Source organism: Hypanus sabinus, chromosome 6 (assembly GCF_030144855.1).
Source record: "Hypanus sabinus isolate sHypSab1 chromosome 6, sHypSab1.hap1, whole genome shotgun sequence".
Taxonomy (NCBI): domain Eukaryota; kingdom Metazoa; phylum Chordata; class Chondrichthyes; order Myliobatiformes; family Dasyatidae; genus Hypanus; species Hypanus sabinus.
The window spans coordinates 13,837,098-13,860,388 of NC_082711.1; the positions used below are offsets into that span (position 1 = coordinate 13,837,098).

The 23,291-nt window shown below is 46.4% G+C and overlaps 1 protein-coding gene across 1 annotated transcript in view; it reads right to left on the reverse strand.

Moving 5' to 3' along the window:
* Positions 1 to 16: 16 nt before the first annotated feature.
* Positions 17 to 23,291, reverse strand: part of LOC132395318 (vasoactive intestinal polypeptide receptor-like) — a 68,219-nt gene continuing 44,944 nt past the window's right edge. Inside the window, exons 10-13 of the mRNA XM_059971731.1 lie at positions 18,297 to 18,388; positions 11,975 to 12,104; positions 8,491 to 8,532; positions 17 to 4,728 (exon numbers count right to left, since the gene is read on the reverse strand). Of these exons, the coding sequence (XP_059827714.1) occupies positions 4,540 to 4,728; positions 8,491 to 8,532; positions 11,975 to 12,104; positions 18,297 to 18,388 (453 nt within the window). The 3' untranslated portion in view covers positions 17 to 4,539. The remainder of the gene's footprint in view (positions 4,729 to 8,490; positions 8,533 to 11,974; positions 12,105 to 18,296; positions 18,389 to 23,291) is intronic.

The window sequence follows — 23,291 nt, forward strand, 5'->3', positions numbered from 1 at the left end:
GGAAGGGGGGAGGGTGAAGATGTCAGAATATAAAGGTGGGGAAGGGTGGGGAGGACAAGCTAGAAGGTGATGGGTGAAGCCAGGTGGGTGGGAAAGGTAAAGGGCCGGAGAGCAAGGTATCTGAGAGGAAAGGAGAGAGGACCATGGGAGAAAGGGAAGGAGAGGGGCACCAGGGGGAGGTGATAGGCGGCCGAGGAGAAGAGGTAAGAGGCCAGAGTGGAGAATTGAAGAAGAGGGAAAGGGGAGGGTGAAAAATCACTAGAAAAGAAATCGATGTTCGGGTTGGAGGCTACCTAGACAGAACATGAGGTGTTGCTCCTCCATCCTGAGAGTGGCCTCAACGTGGCAAAAGAGGATGCCGGGGGCCAACAGGTCTGAATGGGAATGGGGACAGGGATTAAAATGGGTAGCCACCAGGAACTCTACACTGCCTTCCCTAGCTCCCTTGAGGAATGGCTCAGACATCACCTCTTGCAAAGGGACAACGGAATTGAAACAAAAAGAGGCAAAAGAAGGGTAAACAGGCCACCCATTGCCACAAGTGTATTTATTATAGATTAGTTCTTAGAAATTGCATCAAGGATCAACCTGGAGCATGTACAGCAACCGCAAGACAAATCATAACGTACACAAGGTCACCAAACAAACTTCTGTATGCATTTATCTAAGGCGTTTTCATGACCACAGGAGGGGTTAGAGTGAAGATTTGAAAGGCTGTCTGCTGACTGCAGTGAGTGATTGTTGGAGCCTACAGCACAGGCGCAGTAACTGGGTCTGTTCGCTGTGCTGTGACAGCCTCTGGAGCTCCAGAGAGCACTGCAGCCCAGAAACAGGCCCCTCATCCACCCTGTCCATGGTCCTACTGAGCCCTTTGTACCCCTCCCATCCTCGTACCTATCCAAACGTCTCTCACATTTTGCAATCAAATCCACATCTGCCACTTCCTCTGGCAGCCCGTTCCATACTCACACCAATCTCTGAGTGAAGAGGCTCCCCCTCAGGTTATCCTTAAATATTTCACCTTTCACCCTTAACCCAAGACCTCTAGCTCTACTCTCACCCAACTTCAGTGGAAAAAACTGTTTGCATTTACCCTATCCATACTCCTAATAATTTTGTAGACGTCTCCTCTCATTCTCCTACACTCCAGGGAATAAAGACCTAACCTATTCAACCCTTCCCTCAAGTCCTTAGCTCAGGTCCTTGTAAATTTTCTCTGGACTCTTTCAGTATTATTGACATTTTTCTGTAGATAAGAGACCAGAATTGCACACGATTATGCCAAATTTTTCCTCACCAACATCTTATGCAAGTTCAATATCTTACAGAACAGTGATGAAAGTGAAGGTCAGCAAGGGTCTGGTCACTTCCACCCTGACCATTCACCGCTGTAGTGGCAGCCAGCCAGTTCACAGCAAGATCCCAGAAGCAATAAAATAAAACTGCTGACAGAGGGTCTCAGACTGAAACGTCAACCAGCCCTCTGCCTCCACCCTTGCTGGCCAACCTGCTGACTTCCTCCAGCAATTTGTCTTTGGCAGAGGGAGTTCAGTAATTGGCAGAGAAGCTAACAATTGGAGTGAGTCAGCAAGTCAGGCCGAATCTGTGTGTTTCAATTCCAATTCCCACATGTACATTCCCTATAAGCTCAGATAAGAACTTACTAGACGTAATTTTTAGCTTGACACCTTTTGATCATGGTTCAATATCTGAGATTTATGGTATGTTACTGGAGACGAGGAATGTTCCTTTAGACAAAATTAAGAATCTCTGGGAACAAGATTCAGAGACATCAATATCTGAGGAGACTTGGAATGAAATTTTTAAACTGGTTAACACTTCATCGCTATGTGCTCGTCATTCCCTCATACAGTTTAAGGTGGTACATAGAGCTCATATAAGCTATCTCATTTTTATTTGGATATATCTGCCTACTGTGTCAGATGTAATAATGAGAAGCTTCATTAATTCATATGTTTTGGACTTGTCTGAATCTTGAAAAATATTGGAAGGAAGTTATTCAAACTTTTTCTTTACTTTTTAAAGTCAATGTTAAGCCTAACCCTCTGACGACCCTACTTGGTATTGTTGCAGGACAAGAGATTAAGCTGAAGGCATCTGATTTACATATTTTGGCCTTTAGCTCTCATATAGCAAGGAGGATGCTTTTGTTTAAATGGAAAGACGTTTTTCCTCCTGCTCATACTCAATGGTTATGCGACATAATGTCATGCTTAGATTTAGAGAAGATTTGTTGTTCAATTTCTGAATCTCGTCAAGACTTTCAAACATTGTGGGGACCTTTTCTGAATTATTTTCAAAACCTTCAATTTGTTGTTTAAACTCAGATGTCAGCTATTATTAATTTTTTATTATATGAAAAGGTATTTACCTTCTTTTCTCCTTAATGAACAGCTTCGGTCTTGGTAGGGGTTAGACCTTTTTTTTGTAATAAATTAGCATAGTTCAATATAACTATTAATTAACTTATATGAATACAGGGTAATGAGACTGTTATTATGAACAGATAGAATGTAATTGGTAGTTTTTTAAAAACTGTTTTTTGACCTTTTATATACACTTTCTTGTACTCTGTATTCTATGTAGAAGCTAATAAAGATATTGGAAAAGAAGTTCCAATTCCCACTCCACAGGTGGGTGTGGAAGCCAAGTCATTGGGCGTATTTAAGGGCAGAGACTGATAAGTTCTTTATTGGTTATAAGAGAACTGAGTTTAAAATAAATCAGCTATGACTGAATGGCAGAGCACTCTCGATGGGTTGAATGGCCTAACTTTACTCCTGTATCTTACATTCAGTGTCCACTTGATTAAGTCCCTGCTGTACCTAACGAGGTGGCCACTGAGTATATGTCCAGACAGCTGTGGTCCCCAAGTTATTGGGTACATTGATAGGTTCTTGATTAGTCAGGGTGTCAAAGGTTACGGAGAGAAGGCAGGAGAATGGGGCTGAGAGGGGTAGTAAAGCAGCCATGATGGAATGGTGGGGCAGACTCAATGGGCTGAATGGCCTTGTGTCTTATGCTGCTTGATGGACTGACGCTCCAGCAGACTGTAGCTCCAGTTTGAATAGGAGACACGGGGACCAAAGAGAATGTTCCTGGAGATTTCTCCCTCCTCATCACGAACAGCCCTTCTTTGCAAACTTACTACATCCATCTACGTGTCTTCCTAACCGGGTGCATTGCACCTTGCAGATAGTTTGCCAATTCCTCTAGCAGTTCGCTCCATATCCTGGATGAAAATGTTGCTCCTCAGATTCTTATCAAATATTTCTCCAAACACCTTAAAGCTGTGCTTTCCAGTTTTGATCACCTGACCCTGAGTGCATTCACCCTACCTCCATACAAACCTCTGGAATCCCATCACTCATTCACCTACACTCCAGTGGAAAGATCCCAGCCTCTCTCTATAGCCAGGCAGCATCCCCGTAAACCTCCTCTGCAACTGGGAATGCGAGGAGAACCATTTCCACCGAGAGGGTTTTTCTGAATCTGTAACATGCTGCCGGGAGATTAAACTTGAAGAAATACCTGGGTGAGGACTAGAATTCCCAGTGTCTAGTAGGCTAGGAACCAAATGCCTGTAACTGGGACTAGCATAGATCCATACTAGCCGGCTGGTATGGACAGGATGGGTGAAGGACCTGTTTCCCTGCTGTATGAGTGCTCATGAAGGTGTCTGGCACAGGTTCCAAGTGCACAGAATAAAAGGGACCTCCTTTTCGAGATTAACTTTACTTGTCACACACATGTCGAAACATGTAGTGAAATAAGTCATTTGCATCAAGTCAAATCTGCGAGGATTGTGCAGGGCAGCCCAGACTTCTGCCACCCACGTGGCACACCCACAACGCACTAACTCTAACCCACAAGTCTCTGGAACAGAGCACCCAGAAGAAGCCTGTGTGGTCACAAACGGAAAGTACAAACTCCTTACAGACAGAGGCTGCAATTGAACCCCGGTCAGTGATCGCTGCCACTGTAATTGTGTTATGCTGACAGCTACGCTACCATGCATAAAGCTGAGATGAGGAGGAATTTCTTTAGCCAGAGGAGGTGGATCTGTGGAATTCATTGCCACAAGCAGCTGTGAAGGCCAAGTCACAGAGTTTATTTAAGGCAGAGGTCGATAGAGTCTTTGGGTTTAGGGTTATGGAGAGAAGGCATGAGAATGGGGTTAGTAAGAATAATCGAATTAGAGCGGACTTGATGGCCTAATTCTTCTCCTATACTGTATGATCTTTCGGAATGAACTGATAACCCACTGAAAGGAAGCAGGTGAGCATCTGCTCAGAAAATAAGAACTATCTAACAGACAAAAGGTTTGAGCACCACACATTTCAGACAAACATCACCCTCACAGGTATCCCGTCCCTCTCCTTGCCCGTTTCAATCACGTCCAGCAAAGCGTTGGTGAAATGAAAATCAAAGCGACGCGCACAACGGAACATAGCAGACCAACACCCTCGGCTTCCACCGTTCGGTAAGCCCAAGCAGCGAGTCCCGCTCCCCCTTGGCTCAGGTGGCCGGCAAGCTGTCGTTGTAGTCGAGCGACTTGCCCGGCTGACTCAGTTTCTCCAGCAACGCCAGCTGGGTGCTGCACGTGTGGCTAATCTCCGCCGATGTGCTCCGGCTGCGCCTCCTGGTCAGGCTCCTGAAGCACTCGAGATGGAAGGACCTCAGCTGCCTCTTCAGCTCTGCCTTTACCTAGGCGACAAAAAGACCCTCACCCTTTAGCCAGAGTAAAGTCACTTCATATACTCACCGTATCTACGAGATTCACTGATGATAGGATGGGCTGGGATGGTTTTTCCTGGAGTGTATGAGGCTGACGGGAGACTGCTGAAATCCCAAGTTGAAGGTACAAATATAATCTACCATATACTACCCTGAGATTGATTTTCTTGCAGACATATACAGGAAAATATAGAAAATCAACAGAGTCAATTATGATCCATTTAATGCTGCGCGGACCATCTAACACTCCGAGTAGGAAATGCTGACACATCCTGAACACTGCATGGCACTTCACATAAACATTCACGAAGCACGGCAACTGAGGCTACGTGTGTGGGAGCATTTTAATTACTGTGCGGCCGCACACCCATGAACAGTGACTGACGAACACCATCAGCAAAGTTGTATAAAGAATACAAATAATATTGAGAACACGAGTTGAGTCCGTAAGTTGTGGAATCTGGTCAGAGTTGAGGCGAGTGAAGTTATCCACACTGGTTCAGGAGCCTGATGATTGAGGGGTAATAATTTTTTCTGAAGCTGGTGGTGTGGGCTCTAAGGCTCCTGTACCTCCTGCCTGATGGTAGCAGTGAGAAGTGAGCCTGGCCTTGATGGTGGGAGGTGCTTTCTTGTGGCAGTGCTCCTGGTAGATATGCTCAATGGTGCAAAGGGCTTTGCCTGAAATGGATGGGCGATTTCCCCCACCTTCTATAGACTTTTCTGTTCCTGGGCAGATTTGCTTCCAGCCCAGGCATGGTGCAACCAGTTGTGGTCAATGGTGGGGAGAGCTTTGGCTGTGAGTCACCCGTATTGAACCATACGATGTACTGGCTCCATGTCATAGAGTCACAAAGCACTACAGCACAGAAGCAGGCCCTTTGGCCCATCTAGGCCAAGCCAAACTGCTTTTCTGCCTAGTTCCATCTACCCGCGGCTGGACTATTGCCTCGCATCCATACTCTTGGATCCCACATGACCAGGCTCCATCAGGCTCCTGAACTGGTTTGGATAACTTCACTCCCTCAACGCTGAACCGATTCCACAACCAACACTCACTTTCCAGACTCAACAACTCATGTTCTCAGTATGTTCATTTGCTCAATTTCTTTGCTTATGCACATTGGTTGTTTGTCAGTCTTTGTTTATGTACATTTTTCCATAAAATTTATTGTATTTCTTTATTTTCTTGTAAATGCCTGCAAGAAAATGATTCTCAAGATGATATTTGGTGGCTCTATATATATAGAGCCATATATATACATAAGCACACACATATATATATTGTGTGAGTGTGTGTGTGAGTGTGTGTGTAAGTGTGTGTGTGAGTGTGAGTGTGTGTGTATACTATATATATAGACACACACACACACACACACACACACACATTGATAATAACTTTACTTCACAGCACACAGAAAATGCTGGAGGAACTCAGCGGGTCAGGCAGCTTCTATGGAAATGAATAAACTGTTGACGTTTCAGGGCGAGACCCTTTGTCAGGACTAGAAAGGAAGGGGGAAGACGATAGAATCAAAAGGTGGGGGAGGGGAAGGAGGATAGCTGGAAGGTGATGGGTGAAGCCAGGTGGGTGGGAAAGGTAAAGGGCTGGAGAAGAAGGAATCAGATAGGAGGGTGGATCATGGGAGAAAGGGAAGGAGGAAAGGACCCCAGGGGGAGGTAATAGGCAGGTGAGAAGAAGCAAGAGGTCAGAGTGTGGAATAGAAGAGGGGAGGGGGAGAAAACATTTTGTTTACTGCAAGGAGAAATCATCCTTCATGCCATCAGGTTGGAGGGTACCGAGATAGAATATCAGGTGCTGCTCATCCATTCTGAGCTGGCATCATCTTGGCACCAGAGAAGGACATGGACCAACATGTTGGAATGGGAATGGGAATTGGAATTAAAATCTTTAGCCACCAGGAAGTTCAACAGTTGGTGGATGGAGCAGAGGTGCTCAATGAAACAGCCCCCCAATTTACAACGGGTCTCACCAATGTAGAGGGGGCTACATCAGGAGCACTGGGCACAATAGACGACCCATTGGGAAGATCCAGATGAAGGGTCTCGGTCTGAAATGGGGATTGTTTATTCACTTTCGTAGATGTTGCCTGACCTGCTGAGTTCTTCCAACATTTTGCCTGTGTTAGTCTAGACTTCCAGCATCTGTAGGATCTCTTGTGTTTATGGTTAACAGCTGCAAAGAAGCTTTGGGCCCCAAATCTAAGGAAAGATGTTCTGTTCCTGGAGGGGACCCCAATCAGATTCACAAGAATAATCACAGGAATGGAACCCTTAACGGTTGACAAGCATTTAAGTCTCAGGGTCTATATTCGATGGAATTCAGAAGGATCTCATTGAAAGCTACTGGATACTGAAAAGACTGGATAATTAGGATGGAGGGGACATTTCCATTAGTAGGTGAGTTTAGGAACTGAGGCACAACATCAGAATAGAGGGCTGACCCTTTAAAACTGAGATGAGGAGGTATTCCCTCAGCAAAAGGGTGGTGAATCTGTGGAATTACTTGCTGCAGGAGGCTGTGGAGGCCGAGTCATTGGGTTTATTTAAGGCAGAGGCTGATAGGTTCTTGATTGGAGAATGGAGTTTTAAAAAATCAGCTACAATTGAATGCTAGAACAATCTCGATGGGCTGAATGGCCTAATTCTGCTCATTTATTTTATGGATTAATCATTTCTCACTAATCCATTAGCTTACCATCATCCAAAATGTAGAGTCATAGAATTACATAAAGATACAATACAGAAATGGACACTTTGGCCCATTGAATCACTCAACATATGGTTGTACTAATCCTACACTAACCACTCCCTACATTCATCAGGACAGGGGTCAAACATAGGGCGACAGGACTAACCCAGGTAGTCCTGTCGTGGTCAGAAAGGATGAGTTGGACTGAAGGAGTGCCGAGCAGGGGAGGGGGAGGGTGCAGACACACCCAGCCCTGAGACACCAGGCAAGGTCATTGGATTCCAAACAATTGGTTTATGGATCATTACAGAATGTCTCTCTGGTGCTTCCCCTCTCCCACCTCACTCCCTTCCCCTTTTCCCAACCATGACTCCCCTCTCCCTGTCCCCTTCCTATTCCTGGTCCAAAATAGGGACTATATCAGAATCAGGTTTATCGTCACTCACATGTCATGAAATTTGTTTTATTTTGTGACAGCAGTACAATACATAAAATTACCACAGTGCTGTGCAAAAGCCTTAGGCACCCTAGCTCTATGTATGTGCCTAAGGCTTCTGCACAGCGTTGTACACAGCACCTGAGGAAAAGAATTCCACACATTCATCAGCCTCTGCTTGAAGAGGTTCTTCCTCATCACTGATTTAAAGGGATGTCCTCTATTCTGAGACGGTGCCCTCTTCGTCCTAGACTCTTCCACTAATGGAAACATCCACTCTTTCAGCTCCACCCCCACCCCCATTCTGCCAAACTCTATCGAGTACAGACCCAAAGGCACCAAGCACTACATACTACTGGCAACCTGCAGCCCCTAATCAAACTATAAACCAACCAGTCCACTTGCCTCACCTTCTGTCTCCCCCACTCGCCCCTCACCATGCCTCCTCCACCCATCACCTGTCCCCCACTCCTACAGCACCAACCCACCTCTCCCAGCTCCACTCCTCCCTTTCCTCCTCCCCCACTCCCCTTCTTTCCCCATCGTACGTCACTCAACCCCCTCCCCGAAATCCGCAACTCCTTACCTCTGTGGTCAGGAAGCAGTACAGCAACGCCACCAAAAATCCCTGCCAAGAGAAACACAGCCTGTGTCGGATTCTGATGTGGTAAATCCAGGGTTCTTTCAGAAGTCAGGAAAGAGGCAGAAAACTTGTTGCTTCACAATCGTTTTATTAAGTGTTAGTAGAACACAGAGTTGAAAACCAGAGTGATGGAGGCTAACAGCAGCAAGATGAAAGGAAGGAAAAGATGGCAGGGCCTCAGTGTCGACCCTTGGTACACCACATAGGTAAGAAACATTCCATCCAAATTGATAGGTAAGAGTTAGTCAGATAGCACCAATTCAAACAACACGATATCAAGAGAAGCTTCCAGAATTATGCAAGTTAACGTCTAGGAGCCAGATTGAACACCTGCATGTACATACTGTGACCACTAGGACACAAACTAAACAGTTACATGGATGTAGGTAGTTATATATAAAAAAATACTCATCACCATCATTATCATCATTACGTGCTGTGTCATATGACGTGGCTGATCACAGTCTTTGACCATGATTGTTCTGGGCAAATTTTTCTACAGAAGTGGCATGCAATTGCCATTTTCAGGGTAGTGGCTTGACAAGACGGGTGATACACACCAGCTGTTCATATGATCATCAGTTCAGATTACTATCTAAATGGAGTCGAGTTAGGAAAAGGGGAAGTACAACGAGATCTAGGTGTTCTTGTACATCAGTCAACGAAAGCAAGCATGCAGGTACAGCAGGCAGTGAAGAAAGCTAATGGCATGCTGGCCTTTATAACAAGAGGAGTTGAGTATAGAAGTAAAGAGGTCCTTCTGCAGCTGTACAGGGCCCTGATGAGACCCCACCTGGAGTATTGTGTGCAGTTTTGGTCTCCAAATTTGAGGAAGGACATTCTTGCTATTGAGGGAGTGCAGCGTAGGTTCACAAGGTTAATTCCCAGAACGGTGGGACTGTCATATGTTGAAAGATTGGAGCAACTGGGCTTGTATACACTGGAATTTAGAAGAGTGAGAGGGGATCTGATTGAGACATATAAGATTATTAAGGGATTGGACACGCTGGAGGCAGGAAGCATGTTCCCGATGTTGGGGGAGTCCAGAACTAGAGGCCACAGTTTAAGAATAAGGGGTAGGCCATTTAGAACAGAGATATTGAAAAACTTTTTTACTCAGAGAGTGGTAGATATGTGGAATGCTCTGCCCCAGAAGGCAGAGGAGGCCAGGTCTCTGGATGCATTCAAGAGAGAGTTAGATAGAGCTCTTATAGATAGCGGGGTGAAGGAATATGGGGAGAGGGCAGGAACGGGGTACTGATTGTGTATGATCAGCCATGATCACAGTGAATGGCGGTGCTGGCTAGAAGGGCCGAATGGCCTACTTCTGCACCTACTGTCTATTTACCATCGGCCATCTGCTCCCGTAGGTTCATGTGACCCTGATCGGGGGTGCAGCAGGTTCTGCACCTTGGCCAAGGGTGATCTGCGGGCCAGCAGAGGAAAGGAGTGCCTTGCACCTCCTTTGGTAGAGACATGCCTCCACACCACCACCCATAAAAAACCCCCCCAGCAGGCGCAAAGTGTTAAACTGCAAAGATAATGACAAGGGAACTGTCTAAGCCCACAGGCCCTGCTACCCTATTCCCGTTGTATCTCCTGGTGGTGCACTGACTCACGGATGAAGGCACGGCCTAAAAACATTCCTTGGAACCATAAAGGACGGATTGCACAATGTCTTTGACAACCTCAGTGTGCTTCAAAACATTGAGAGATATGCCACCGAAACAGGCCCTTCGGCCCATCAACTGTAAATTGCCCCTAGCGTAATTGAGTGGTGGAAACTGTGGGGAGTTGTTGGGAAAACAAAATGGGATTGATGTCGAATCAGTGTAAATGGGTGGAACTGTGCACGAGGGCAACACGCACAGAACGGTGGAGGGAGCATCCGGGGGGGAGGAACAACAGTTGAGGTTTCGGGCCGAGGTCCTTCATCGGGACTGGAGAGGAAGGGGGAAGAAGGCAGAATAAGGAGGTGGGGTAGGGGAAGGAGTACGAGCTGTCCAGTGATAGGTGAGACCAGGAGAGGGGGAAGGTGGGTGGGTAGGGGAGGGAGGATGAAGCAAGAAGGAACCTGACAGGAGAGGTGAGTGGACCATGGGAGAAAGGGAAGGAGGAGGGAGCACCAGAGGGAGGGAGGTGATTAGAAGTCAAGGGGGTGAGAGGGGAGCTAGAATTGGGAATGGAAAAGAGAGTCAGGAGGGGAAGAAATTACTGGAAATGAGAGAAACTGATGTCCGTGTTGTCAAGTTGGAGGCTACTCAGATGATGTTGCTCCTCCAACCTAAGTGTGACCTCACTGTGGCAGTAGAGGAGGCCACGGACTGGCATGTTGGGATGGGAATGGGAAGTGGAACTGAAATGGGTGGCCGCTGGGAAATCCCACCTGCTGTGGCTGATGGAGTGAAAGTGCTCGACAAAGCGAGTACACATGTATTTGTACTCCCAGTTCCCCCCGTCCCAGAACACTCCACGGGGTCCCGCCATTCACTTTATGCACTGCAAGGTATGAGGGATGTCTGCTGGCTCTGGGCCTGTCCTGTACTCACTGGTGTTTAGAAGAATAGTAGGTGGTGGGGTGGGGGGGATCTTATTGAAACTTATCGAATATTGAAAAGCCTGGATGGAGTGAATGTGGAGAGGATTTTCCTAGAGTGAGTGAACCTAGGACCGGAGGCACAAGCTCAGAATAGAAGGATGACCATTTAGAAAAGAGGAGAAGAGAAAAAGGCAGAGGGTAGTGAATTTTGCATGCAAAGTCAGCTCCAGCGGACTGGGTGGATGAGATCTATAGTGAGATCCGACAGCCAGGAAGGTGGTTTTGCATGACAAGGCACAGAAGACATCATGGTCATCCACTGGAACCAGGGAAGACCCCCTCCCCCCCGTTTGTGACGCTTGTCCATACCACTGAGCGCAGGCTTCTGAGGTCGAGAGTGTGGAACTGCCCCAGTGCAATGGCTTTTCCACTTCAAAAACTCTCCCGAACAGGTTTCCTGTCATCCTCGGACACGACAGGCCGCCGACAGTGAAGCTTTGGAACTCACTGGCATGACTGGCCATGGTGGCCAAGTCATTGTGTATACTTAAAACAGAGGCAGATCGGGTTTTCATTAGTAAGGGCATCAAAGATTATGGGGAGAAGGCAGGAGAATGGCGTTGAGAGGGTTAATAAATCACCCACGATGGAATGGCAGAGTGAACTTGATGGGCTGAATGGCCTAATTCTGTTCCTATGACTTACATTCTCATGGTCTTATGCTTTCCTTCTTCAGTGTTTAGGTATAATGTATGTATAATACGTGTGATTCATGCATAATGTATGTGTGATCTATGCCCATGCGTTGCCTGACTCTGCAGGCAAGGTTTCCAGTATACCTGCATCATGTCGTACTTGAGCATGTGAAAGTAACCTTGACGACCGTACCTGGAAGGATCCCAAACCAAGCTCGAGGTGGAGTTTCAGCTCTTCTGCCACGTGGTCGGGAAAGAAGGCACACAGAATGTAATGGATGCCCAGGAGGGGGATGAGAAGCAGAGTTGATTTTGTCAATCTCCTGGAAAAAGAGAGCAGTATCACTTTTAAAGGCTAAACAGAAAAGGTAAGTATCCTATCGGGGGGGAGTCCAGGGCCAAAGGACACAGCCTCAGAATAGAAGGATCTCCCTTTAGAACAGAGATGATTAGGAATTTCTTTAGCCAGGGGATGGTGAATCCGTGGAATTCATTGGGTATACTTAAAGTGGAGGTTGATAGGTTCTCTGTAATCAGAGGGAAGGCAGGAGAATGGGATTGAGTCTCATACCAAATCTCCTCATACTCCTAACAGAGTAGAGACACAACGAATCTCACTCACTCTCTATACCCGAACACATAAGCCAGTCTTTTAAACTCCTGAGCGATAACTTTTCAGATGACTTGTCCTGGGCCCAGCACGCAGATGCAGTCACAAGGAAGGGTGTCCAGAGTCTTTTCTTTCTCAGGAGTTTAAGGGGGGGGGGGGAAGTTCAGCTTGTCACCAAAACTCTGCAGATGTACTGTTGAAAGAATCCTGACTGGTTGCATGATGGTCTGGTATGGCAAGATGAATACTGTAGAGAGTAGTGGATTCAGCCCAGTACATCCCTCTCTTAAACTGATATTATCTACAGCAGGTATTGCCTCAAGGAGGCACTATTCATCATCAAAGGGGCAAGACCCCGAACTTCTCGTCACGTGTGAGTGACAGTAAACCTGATTCAGATCTGACCACAGTGCTCTGAGATCCCTGGGATCTGGGGCTCCTCATACATCAATAACAGAGGGCCTGTTTGAAGCCACATTGATAGACTAGGAAAACTAACAGAACTATTATTCATGGACACACAGGAAATTCTGAAGATGCTGGAAATCCAGAGCAACACACAAGATATTGGAGGAACTCTGCAGGCCAGGCAGCATCTGTGGAGCAAAATGGACAATTAACATTTTGGCTTGAGACCCTCATCTAAACTGAAGGACAGAGGGGAAATCATCATCATCATCATTATGTGCCGTGTCATACGAGTTAGGCGATCATGGTCCCATGACCACGATTGTTCTCGGCAAGTTTCTCTACAGAAGTGGTTTTGCCATTGCCTTCTTCTGGGCAGTGTCTTTACAAGACGGATGACCCCAGCCATTATCAACACTCTTCAGAGATTGTCTGCCTGGTGTCAGTGGTCGCAGAATTTGTGATATGCACCAGCTGCTCATATGCCCATCTACCAACTGCTCCCATGGCTCCATATGACTCCGATTGAGGGGCTAAGCAGGTGCTACACCTTGCCCAAAAGTAACCTGCAGGCTAGCGATTTCATGGTCCCAATTGTTAATTCCCTATCTTGCTCCTAATTTGATTTGATTATTCCATGGCCCCAATTGTTAATTTCCCAAATTGCTTACAATTCTCTTTAATGATGGCACACCTGGTTTCCATCAAAGACTCAGTATAAGAACTCCTTTGTCACAACCACTAGTCACCAGCTTGCTGGTCTTTTTTTCCTGTGAGTAAACTATGTTTCCTGATCACTTCAAACCATTTGTTCTAAGTTTAGCTCTGGTTTCAAGGTACCGATGAGACTCTGTTTCTCTGAGTCAAGGCTCCATGTCAAGGTTCCATATCAGGGCTCTGTGTCAAGATCCCTCCTGCTTGCTGTTTGGCATTTAAGCCCGTGTAAACATCCAAACTCAGTCTCCAGGCCTGTATCCTGCACCTGGGTTCGCTCCAGTTGCTCAATGCAACAAGCGGAGGAAAGGAGTGCCTTACACCTCCTTTGATAGAGACATATCTCCATCCCTCCACCCATCCAAGAGGGAAAACGCCCACTAAGGGATAGAGCAAGAGCTGGCAGGGGATAGGTGGATCTAAGTGAGGTGAAGTGCAAGGCAGATGGAAGTGGAGAAAGGCTGGGAGGTGATTGCTGGTGGCAACAAGGGGCTGTACCTGTGGAGGGAAGAAACTGACGATGTCTTGGGTTAAAACACTGAATGAGGACTGAGCTTTGCAGGCCTAAGCAACTCGCTGCAGAGTGTAGGGCTGCCAGGTATCTTGAGCAGATGTAATTCGTTAATTGCAGTCTTAAAGAGTTGTTAAGCCCTTGTGCTTTCTGTTTAACCTTAACCAGTTTATTTTGACTGGCACGGGGTTTTCCACATTCTTTGATTGTTGAAAGTGGACTCCTGATTAGCACTTATGGCGGGATCCTTGTTTAGGGAACGACTTGTCTCACGGTTTCACTCAATTGAGCCACCAATGCTCTGTTGGAATTCCTTTGAATAAACTATTGTTTCCATCTCTACATGGGAGTCCGTCATTCCTCCACAGCTGGGTTCGGTCACTGCCAACACTCACCGTGACACTGAGAGTGGAGAGGAGGTTACCTGGTATAAAGAGGGAAAGGTGAGCGATGAGACAGGAGCCCATGGTGATTGGGGATGCGGGGAATGAGGAGGGGTGTAATAGGAAAGGACAGGTTGTACCTAACAGCAGGTGACAGGATGACAATGGGAGTGGAGTTGGAAGACCGTGGCAGGTAGATGATAGATAGAACATAGAAAACCTACAGCACAATACAAGCCCTTTGGCTCACAATGCTGTGCCAAACATGTACTTACTTTAGAAATTAGCTAGGGTTATCCATAGCCCTCTATTTTTCCGAGCTCCCTGTATCTATCTAAAAGTCTCTTAAAAGACCCTATCATATCCACCTCCACCACCTTTGCTGGCAACCCATTCCACGCACTCACCCCTCTCTGAGTAAAAAAAAAACTTACCCCTGACATCTCCCCTGTACCTACTTCCAAGCACCTTGAACCTGTGCCTTCGCGTGTTAGCCATAAAAAGCCTCAGTCTTTCCTGACTGAGACTGAGGGTGGTGGTGGTGGGGTGGTGGGGGGGGGGGGAATAAAAATCATATGTGGAGAAGTAGACAGAGTAGGGTGGGAGCTGGGAGGGTGTGAACATTGGAGGCAACTGCTGGAGGGAGAGAAGCAGGAATAAGAAGAACTCCCAGTGCTGGATGATGAGCGGGGTGAGATTGGGAACCATAAGGGGAGAGGTGCGTGGTAGATTGAACCAGAACAAGAATTGAATCAGGGATATATATACACACAGTGTATAAAATTAAATAAGGAGTGCAAAAAAAGAGTAAAAAATTATAAGGTGGTGTTCAATGTCCACTCAGAAATCGGATGGCGGAGGGGAAGAAGCTGTTCCTGAATCGCTGAGCGTGTGCCTTCAGGCTCCTGTACCTCCTCCCTGATGGCGGAGGGGAAGAAGCTGTTCCTGAATCGCTGAGCGTGTGCCTTCAGGCTCCTGTACCTCCTCCCTGATGGCGGAGGGGAAGAAGCTGTTCCTGAATCGTTGAGCGTGTGCCTTCAGGCTCCTGTACCTCCTCCCTGATGGCGGAGGGGAAGAAGCTGTTCCTGAGTCGCTGAGCGTGTGCCTTCAGGCTCCTGTACCTCCTCCCTGATGGCGGAGGGGAAGAAGCTGTTCCTGAATCGCTGAGCGTGTGCCTTCAGGCTCCTGTACCTCCTCCCTGATGGCGGAGGGGAAGAAGCTGTTCCTGAATCGCTGAGCGTGTGCCTTCAGGCTCCTGTACCTCCTCCCTGATGGCAGAGGGGAAGAAGCTGTTCCTGAATCGCTGAGCGTGTGCCTTCAGGCTCCTGTACCTCCTCCCTGATGGCAGAGGGGAAGAAGCTGTTCCTGAATCGCTGAGCGTGTGCCTTCAGGCTCCTGTACCTCCTCCCTGATGGCAGAGGGGAAGAAGCTGTTCCTGAATCGCTGAGTGTGGGTCTTCAGGCTCCTGTACCTCCTCCCTGATGGCGGAGGGGAAGAAGCTGTTCCTGAATCGCTGAGTGTGGGTCTTCAGGCTCCTGTACCTCCTCCCTGATGGCGGAGGGGAAGAAGCTGTTCCTGAATCATTGAGTGTGTGCCTTCAGGCTCCTGTACCTCCTCCCTGATGGCGGAGGGGAAGAAGCTGTTCCTGAATCGCTGAGTGTGTGCCTTCAGGCTCCTGTACCTCCTCCCTGATGGCGGAGGGGAAGAAGCTGTTCCTGAATCGCTGAGAGTGTGCCTTCAGGCTCCCGTACCTCCTCCCTGATGGCGGAGGGGAAGAAGCTGTTCCTGAATCGCTGAGCGTGTGCCTTCAGGCTCCTGTACCTCCTCCCTGATGGCGGAGGGGAAGAAGCTGTTCCTGAATCGCTGAGCGTGTGCCTTCAGGCTCCCGTACCTCCTCCCTGATGGCGGAGGGGAAGAAGCTGTTCCTGAATCGCTGAGTGTGTGCCTTCAGGCTCCTGTACCTCCTCCCTGATGGCGGAGGGGAAGAAGCTGTTCCTGAATCGCTGAGCGTGTGCCTTCAGGCTCCTGTACCTCCTCCCTGATGGCGGAGGGGAAGAAGCTGTTCCTGAATCGCTGAGCGTGTGCCTTCAGGCTCCTGTACCTCCTCCCTGATGGTAACAGTGAAATGAAGGCACCTCCTGGGTGATGCGGGTCCTTAATGATGGATGCCGCCTTTTTGAGGCACCGCTCCTTCTAGAAGTCATGGATACTACGAAGTCTCATGTCCATGATGTAGCTGGCTGAGTTTACAACTTTCTGCAGCCCCCATGCCAGATGGTGATGCAGCCAGATGGTGTAATTGGGGATGAATGTGGGTGATCGTGTGTGACAATCATTCAAAGTCATGGAGAGAGACAGCACAGAAGCCATTGAGTCCATGCTCACCATCACAAGTCCCAGTTATATTATTTCCACCCCCCCCACCAGTGGTAGAGATTCTATTACACATCCAACAATTTACAGGGGCCATTTGTCTACTGACCTCCAAGAGCATCACAACCTTGTCACTGGGTTTAGTGGCTTGCGTGCCTCGACGAACCAGAGAACTACGCTGGCTGGACTCAGGGCCTTGTGCTTTGGCTCTTGGTAAAGTCACCCATGCCAAACAGGTCAAAGGGTAGAGGTCAGACTAAGAGTGGTCCACCGGTCCTCCAGGTTCAGGGCTGACAACCCTGACTGTTACAGAAGCAGCAGTGAAGAATCTGAGAGTGACGGTATTCGTAAGCCTCCACCCGGGACTTTCATGGCTGACAGAAGAGAAAACCGAGAGGAAGCTACTACTGACACGATGAAGGAAATGCCGATCACCAGTAGAGATGAAGAAACCCCACGGCTGTCCAGCGGCATAGTGGGCAGTAAGTATTTACCAGCCAAGGCACACCTCTTTGGGACATGGGAGGGAATCAGAGTGCCTGAGTGGACAGGGATGAAGCCCACACAGTCACAGGGTGAACGTACGAATTCCATGCAGACAGTGACGGAAGGTGGAATCGAACCCAGCTCTCTGGGACTGTGAGGCAGTGACTCTACCAGCTGAGCCACCGTGCCGTCTTCAAATACAATAAGAAACATGGAGTGCAACACAGGAGAGCAGTGGCATATAAAAAATGGAGGGACTGGAGATCCAAGACATCAATAATTCCACCCCCCCCAACATATGCCGCTCGAAACACTGAGTTCCTCCAGCATGTTGTTTGTAGCTCCAAACTACAGGACCATATCTTACTTCCAGAAGAAATAAGACCATTAGATATAAATGCAAAATTAGGCCGTCCAGCCCGTCAAGTCTTCTCCACCACTTCATCAAGGCTGATCAATTTTTCCTCTCAGCCCAAATTTCCTGCCTCTGCCAATGTATCATGAATCTATCAAATTCTGCCTTAAATATATGTAAAGACTTCAGCTCCACAGTTATCAAGGCAACAAATTTCACAGATTCACCACTCCCTGGCTAAAGAAATTCCAACTCATCTCCGTTCTAAAAGGACACCCCTCCATTCTGAGGCTGTGTCCTCCGGTCTTAGACTCTCCCACTGTAAGAAACATCCTCTCCACACCCACTCGATCAAGGCCTTTCACTATTTGATAGGTTTCAATGAGGTCACCCCTCATTCTTCGGAATTCTAGTGAAGACAGGCCCAGAGCCATCAAAATCTCCTCATAGGCTAAGCCATTCAATCCTGGAATTGTTTTCGTGAATCTCCTTTGTAACCTCTTCAGTGTCAGCACATCCCTTCTGAGATAGGGGGCCCAAGTGCTTCTTAAATTAAGTGTGACACCTTTATTAGAAATAGTTGGTACACAAATAGACATTTATAATTTTCCTTGCCCACATTAGTAACCTACGCTGAGTGTCAATCCTCCCACCTGCTTCTAAGTAGTTACTTACGAGAAATGACCGCACAAGTTTCCTCCTACGTTTGTTGATCCCAGCTTCTGAATCAGAATACGGATGACATTCAGAAATATCAGGAAGTTCACCTTGGTGTTAAGCAGAAAAATAGATCATCCTGTTAATTGAACTCTTCATCAATTAGAAGTTACAGGTAGCAATTTATTTTTTTATTATTCCTGAAAGTTTTGTAAAACTTTCCCTTTTTATCTTCAGGCCATTTAATATGGAATTACTGAGTCTCATTTTTTCTTTAACTCTACCAACATATTCAATAAAATTTATTTTTGAAATTTCTGCTGTCTAATTTTTGATGTGGTCCTGTTAACTCATTTTTGTAGAAAACTATCATCACTTTATACCTGGGGTCCATGGACCCCCTGCTTAATAGTATTGGTCCATGGCATGAAAAAGGTTGGGCACCCCTGCTTTATACATAGAATTGTAACAAAACATCCCAGGTGCTACAAGCAGAATTAGACTCTTAAGATTAGCTTTAAGATTCAAGTTCAAAGTAAATTTTATTATCAGAGTACTTGTCACTGTGTACAACCCTGAGATTCATTTTCCTGCAAGCTTATTCAGTAAATCTATAGAATAGTAACTATAGCAGGATCAATGCAAGAACAAGTAGAACATAGGAGACAACAACTGTGCAAACACAAACATAAATAAATAGCAGTAAATAACGAGCATGAAATAACAAGATAAAAAGTCCTTAAAGTGAGATAATTGGTTGTGGGAATATCTCAATATCTCAAAGAGCATGGCCTGGATGGTGAGGGTCTTTGATGAGGGATGTTGCTTTCCTACGACAGCTTTATCTTTATTTGTATCAAAACATCAAAACATAGAATGCAATGCACCATTTTGCATCATTGACCAACACAGTCAGAGGATTGTACTGGGGGCAGCCTGCAAGTGTCACCACGATTCTCGCGTGCCCGCAGCTCACAAACCCTAACCGCACGTCGTTGGAATGTGGGAGCACCCGGAGGACATCTACACGCTCCATGGGGAGCTCCTGACAGACACCGGTGGGAATCAAATCCCAATCAGAGGTTGCTGGTGTTGTAAAGCTGATTGAACTTTACTGCGCCGCTCGAGTGAGGGGTATATACCTTTCCCCCAGGCTGGAGTATCTAAAACTAGAGGGTATATATGAGAGGGGAAATATGTGAGATATATATGTGAGAGGGGAAAGATTTAAAGAGAGTTGGGGGGAACTTTTTTTACTCAGAGGGTGGTGGGTATTTGGGACGAGCTGCCAGAGCATACATTAAAGGCAGACAATTACAATGTTTAATAGGTGTATGCATAGGAAAGACTTAGGCTGTCAGGGATACCAACCTTTTTTATGCCATGGGCCCCTACCATTAACCAAGGTGTCTGTGGATTCCTCCTTTAGAGGTATACGGACTAATCACAGGCAAATGGGAGTCACTTGGACAAGTTTTGGGAAGAAAGACCTATACATCTTATGAATTTTTTGTTACCCCGGGCATTAAACCATCCCACAAGCTGGATTGCATTCAGCTTTGGCTGCACTTGCATGAAATGAGCAACTGCTGCACGCTTGTTCTTGCAGAAACATGGCTCCATAACATCATCCATGCACCATCAACCTACAGGCCATGATAGTTGGAAGCATGGGCAGTATTACCAGTATGTATATTTGTTTGTAACTTCTGTTTCCTGCTGTCTTATTTATAAATGTGATCTGAGCTGTGTGTGACTGTTGGTACTGTTCTCCTCACCCTGGCCCAGGAGGAACACTGTTTCATTTGGCTGTGTTCATGTGAACGGTTGGATGACAATTGAACTTGAACTTAACCCATTTTGATTTCAACGGATCAGGTGCTGTTAAGCCGAGTTAATGCTGGCAAACTCCGTTATAACCCATAGACGGAGATAATAGACAAAGAGGTGAAGGAGGACAAAGAATTGGAGAGCTGCTGAGATCTAGGGAAAGAGTTCCCATTCCAAAAATTGATAATCTAAGAAGTATTCCCCCCACCCAGGAGACGCTCTCTTCTCAGTACTACCATCAGGAGTTTGAACAGCCATGCTCAACGTTTTAGGAACAGCTTCCATGAACACGACCTCACCACCTTGCTCTCTTTTGGCACTCTTTTTTCATATATTTCTTATTGCAACATACTTGGAGTACTGTGATCAGCTCTGGTCACCTACCTATCAGTACGATTAAAAGAGTACAGAGAAAATTTACAAGCATGTAGCTAGGAAGGATTGAACAGGTTAGGACTTTATTCCCTGGAGCGTAGGAGAATGAGAGGAGATTTGACAGAGGTGTATAAAATAATGAGGGGTATAGAGAGGGTAAATGCAAGCGCTGGGGTTGGGTGAGACTTGACCTAGAGGTCATAAATTAAAGGTGAAAGGTGAAACGTTTGAGAGGCGGCGAGAGTGTGGAATGAGCTTCCGCACTGGTGGATGTGGATTCGATTCCAACATTTAAGAGGATTTGGATAAGTACATGGATGGGAAGGGTATGGAGGCCTGTGGTCCAGGTGTAGATCAATGGGACTATCACAAATGGATTAACCGGCTTGCTTCTATGCTGTAGTACATTGTCACTGTATGACGATGAATACGTGCCAATGATAATCATTCTGATTCCATTCTCTTTCTCACTCCACATTGCTCTTTGTTGGAGTTCCCTGGTACAGTATATAGCCAACAGAACAGAACAAGAAGGAAAAAAAAGACCACTGGAACCTAAAACACCTCCAAGGGGACCCCAACCTTGTCGTAGGGTTTGGAGGCTTGTGTGCCTCAATGACCCAGAGATCTATGTTGGCTGGAGTCAAGGGCTTGCGGTTTGACTCTTGGTAGGGTCACCCATGCCAAACAGGTCAAAGGGTAGAGACCAGACGAAGAGTGGGCCCCTGGTCCTCCAGGTTCGGGGATTCAGCTTGGGTCTAACAGCCCTGACTGGTCGAAAAAACAATCATTACGGAAACAGCAACGAAGAATTCCGGGGCACAATAAGGACAGACAGAGATGGAAGATCTTCATTGCTGCTTTCAATGGCAGTGGCGTAACAGGCATTTGATGAGGATGATGAACCTAAAATAGTTTGCGTTCTCCATAAATCCTGTTTTGATGTAATTGTGCTGAAGTTTAATTAGTTCAGCACAACACTATAGGGCAAAGGACTTGTTCCTGTGTAGCACTGGTCTAAGCTCTTTGTTCTTGAACTAGTGGCACAAATCGGTACCAAGGGGTTTGATTGAGTGGCCATTACAGAAACGTGGTTACAGAGTGGAGAGAATTGGGAATTAAATATCCAAGGATACTGATTTCTACTGTGTAGAAATAGCAGGAGCTCTGACGGAGATCTTTAAGATGTCATTAGAAACGGGGATTGTGCCGGAGGGTTGGCGTATTGCTCATGTGGTTCCATTGTTTAAAAAGGGTTCTAGAAGTAAGCCTAGCAATTATAGACCTGTCAGTTTGACATCAGTGGTGGGTAAATTAATGGAAAGTATTCTTAGAGATAGTATTAATAATTATCTGGATAGACAGGATCTGATTAGGAGTAGCCAGCATGGATTTGTGCGTGGAAGGTCAAGTTTGACAAACCTTATTGAATTTTTTGAAGAAGTTACGAGGAATGTTGACGAGGGTAAGGCAGTGGATGTAGTCTATATGGACTTCAGCAAAGCCTTTGACAAAGTTCCACATGGAAGGTTAGTTAAGAAGGTTCAGTTGTTAGGTATTAATGCTGGAGTAATAAAATGGATTCAACAGTGGCTAGATGGGAGATGCCAGAGAGTAGTGGTGGATAATTGTTTATCGGGATGGAGGCCGGTGACTAGCGGGGTGCCTCAGGGATCTGTTTTGGGCCCAATGTTGTTTGTAATATACATAAATGATCTGGATGATGGGGTGGTAAATTGGACTAGTAAGTATGCCGATGATACTAAGGTAGGAGGTGTTGTGGATAATGAGGTGGGTTTTCAAAGCTTGCAGGGAGATTTATGCCAGTTAGAAGAATAGGCTGAACGTTGGCAGATGGAGTTTAATGCTGAGAAGTGTGAGGTTCTACATTTTGGCAGGAATAATCCAAATAGAACATACAGGGTAAATGGTAGGGCATTGAGGAATGCAGAGGAACAGAGAGATCTAGGAATAACAGTGCAAAGTTCCCTGAAGGTGGAGTCTCATGTAGATAGGGTGGTGAAGAAGGCTTTTGGAACGCTGGCCTTTATAAATCAAAGCATTGCGGACAGAAGTTGGGATGTAATGTTGAAATTGTACAAGGCATTGGTAAGGCCAAATTTGGAATATTGTGTACAGTTCTGGTCACCGAATTATAGGAAAGATATCAATAAATTAGAGAGAGTGCAGAAACGATTTACTAGGATGTTACCTGGGTTTCAGCACTTAAGTTACAGAGAAAGGTTGAACAAGTTAGGTCTCTATTCGTTAGAGCGTAGAAGGTTGAGGGGGGATTTCATCGAGGAATTTAAAATTTTGAGAGGGATAGATAGAGTTGACGAGAATAGGCTGTTTCCATTGAGAGTAGGGGAGATTCAAATGAGAGGACATGATTTGAGAGTTAGGGGGCAGAAGTTTAAGGGAAACACAAGGGGGTATTTCTTTACTCAGAGAGTGATAGCTGTGTGGAATGAGCTTCCTGTAGAAGTAGTAGAAGCCAGTTCAGTTGTGTCATTTAAGGTAAAATTGGATAGGTAAGACAGGAAAGGAGTGGAGGGTTATGGGCTGAGTGCGGGTAGGTGGGACTAGGTGAGATTAAGGGTTCGGCACGGACTAGGAGGGCCGAGATGGCCTGTTTCCGTGTTGTGATTGTTATATGGTTATATGATACCAAGTAACAAGGAAGTATAAGCACAAGGTGGGGGGAGGTAGCGCTCTTAATTAAAGATGAGATCAGGGCAATAGTGAGAGACAATACAAGATCGAAGGAGCAGAATGTTGAATCCATCTGGGTAGAGATTAGGAATA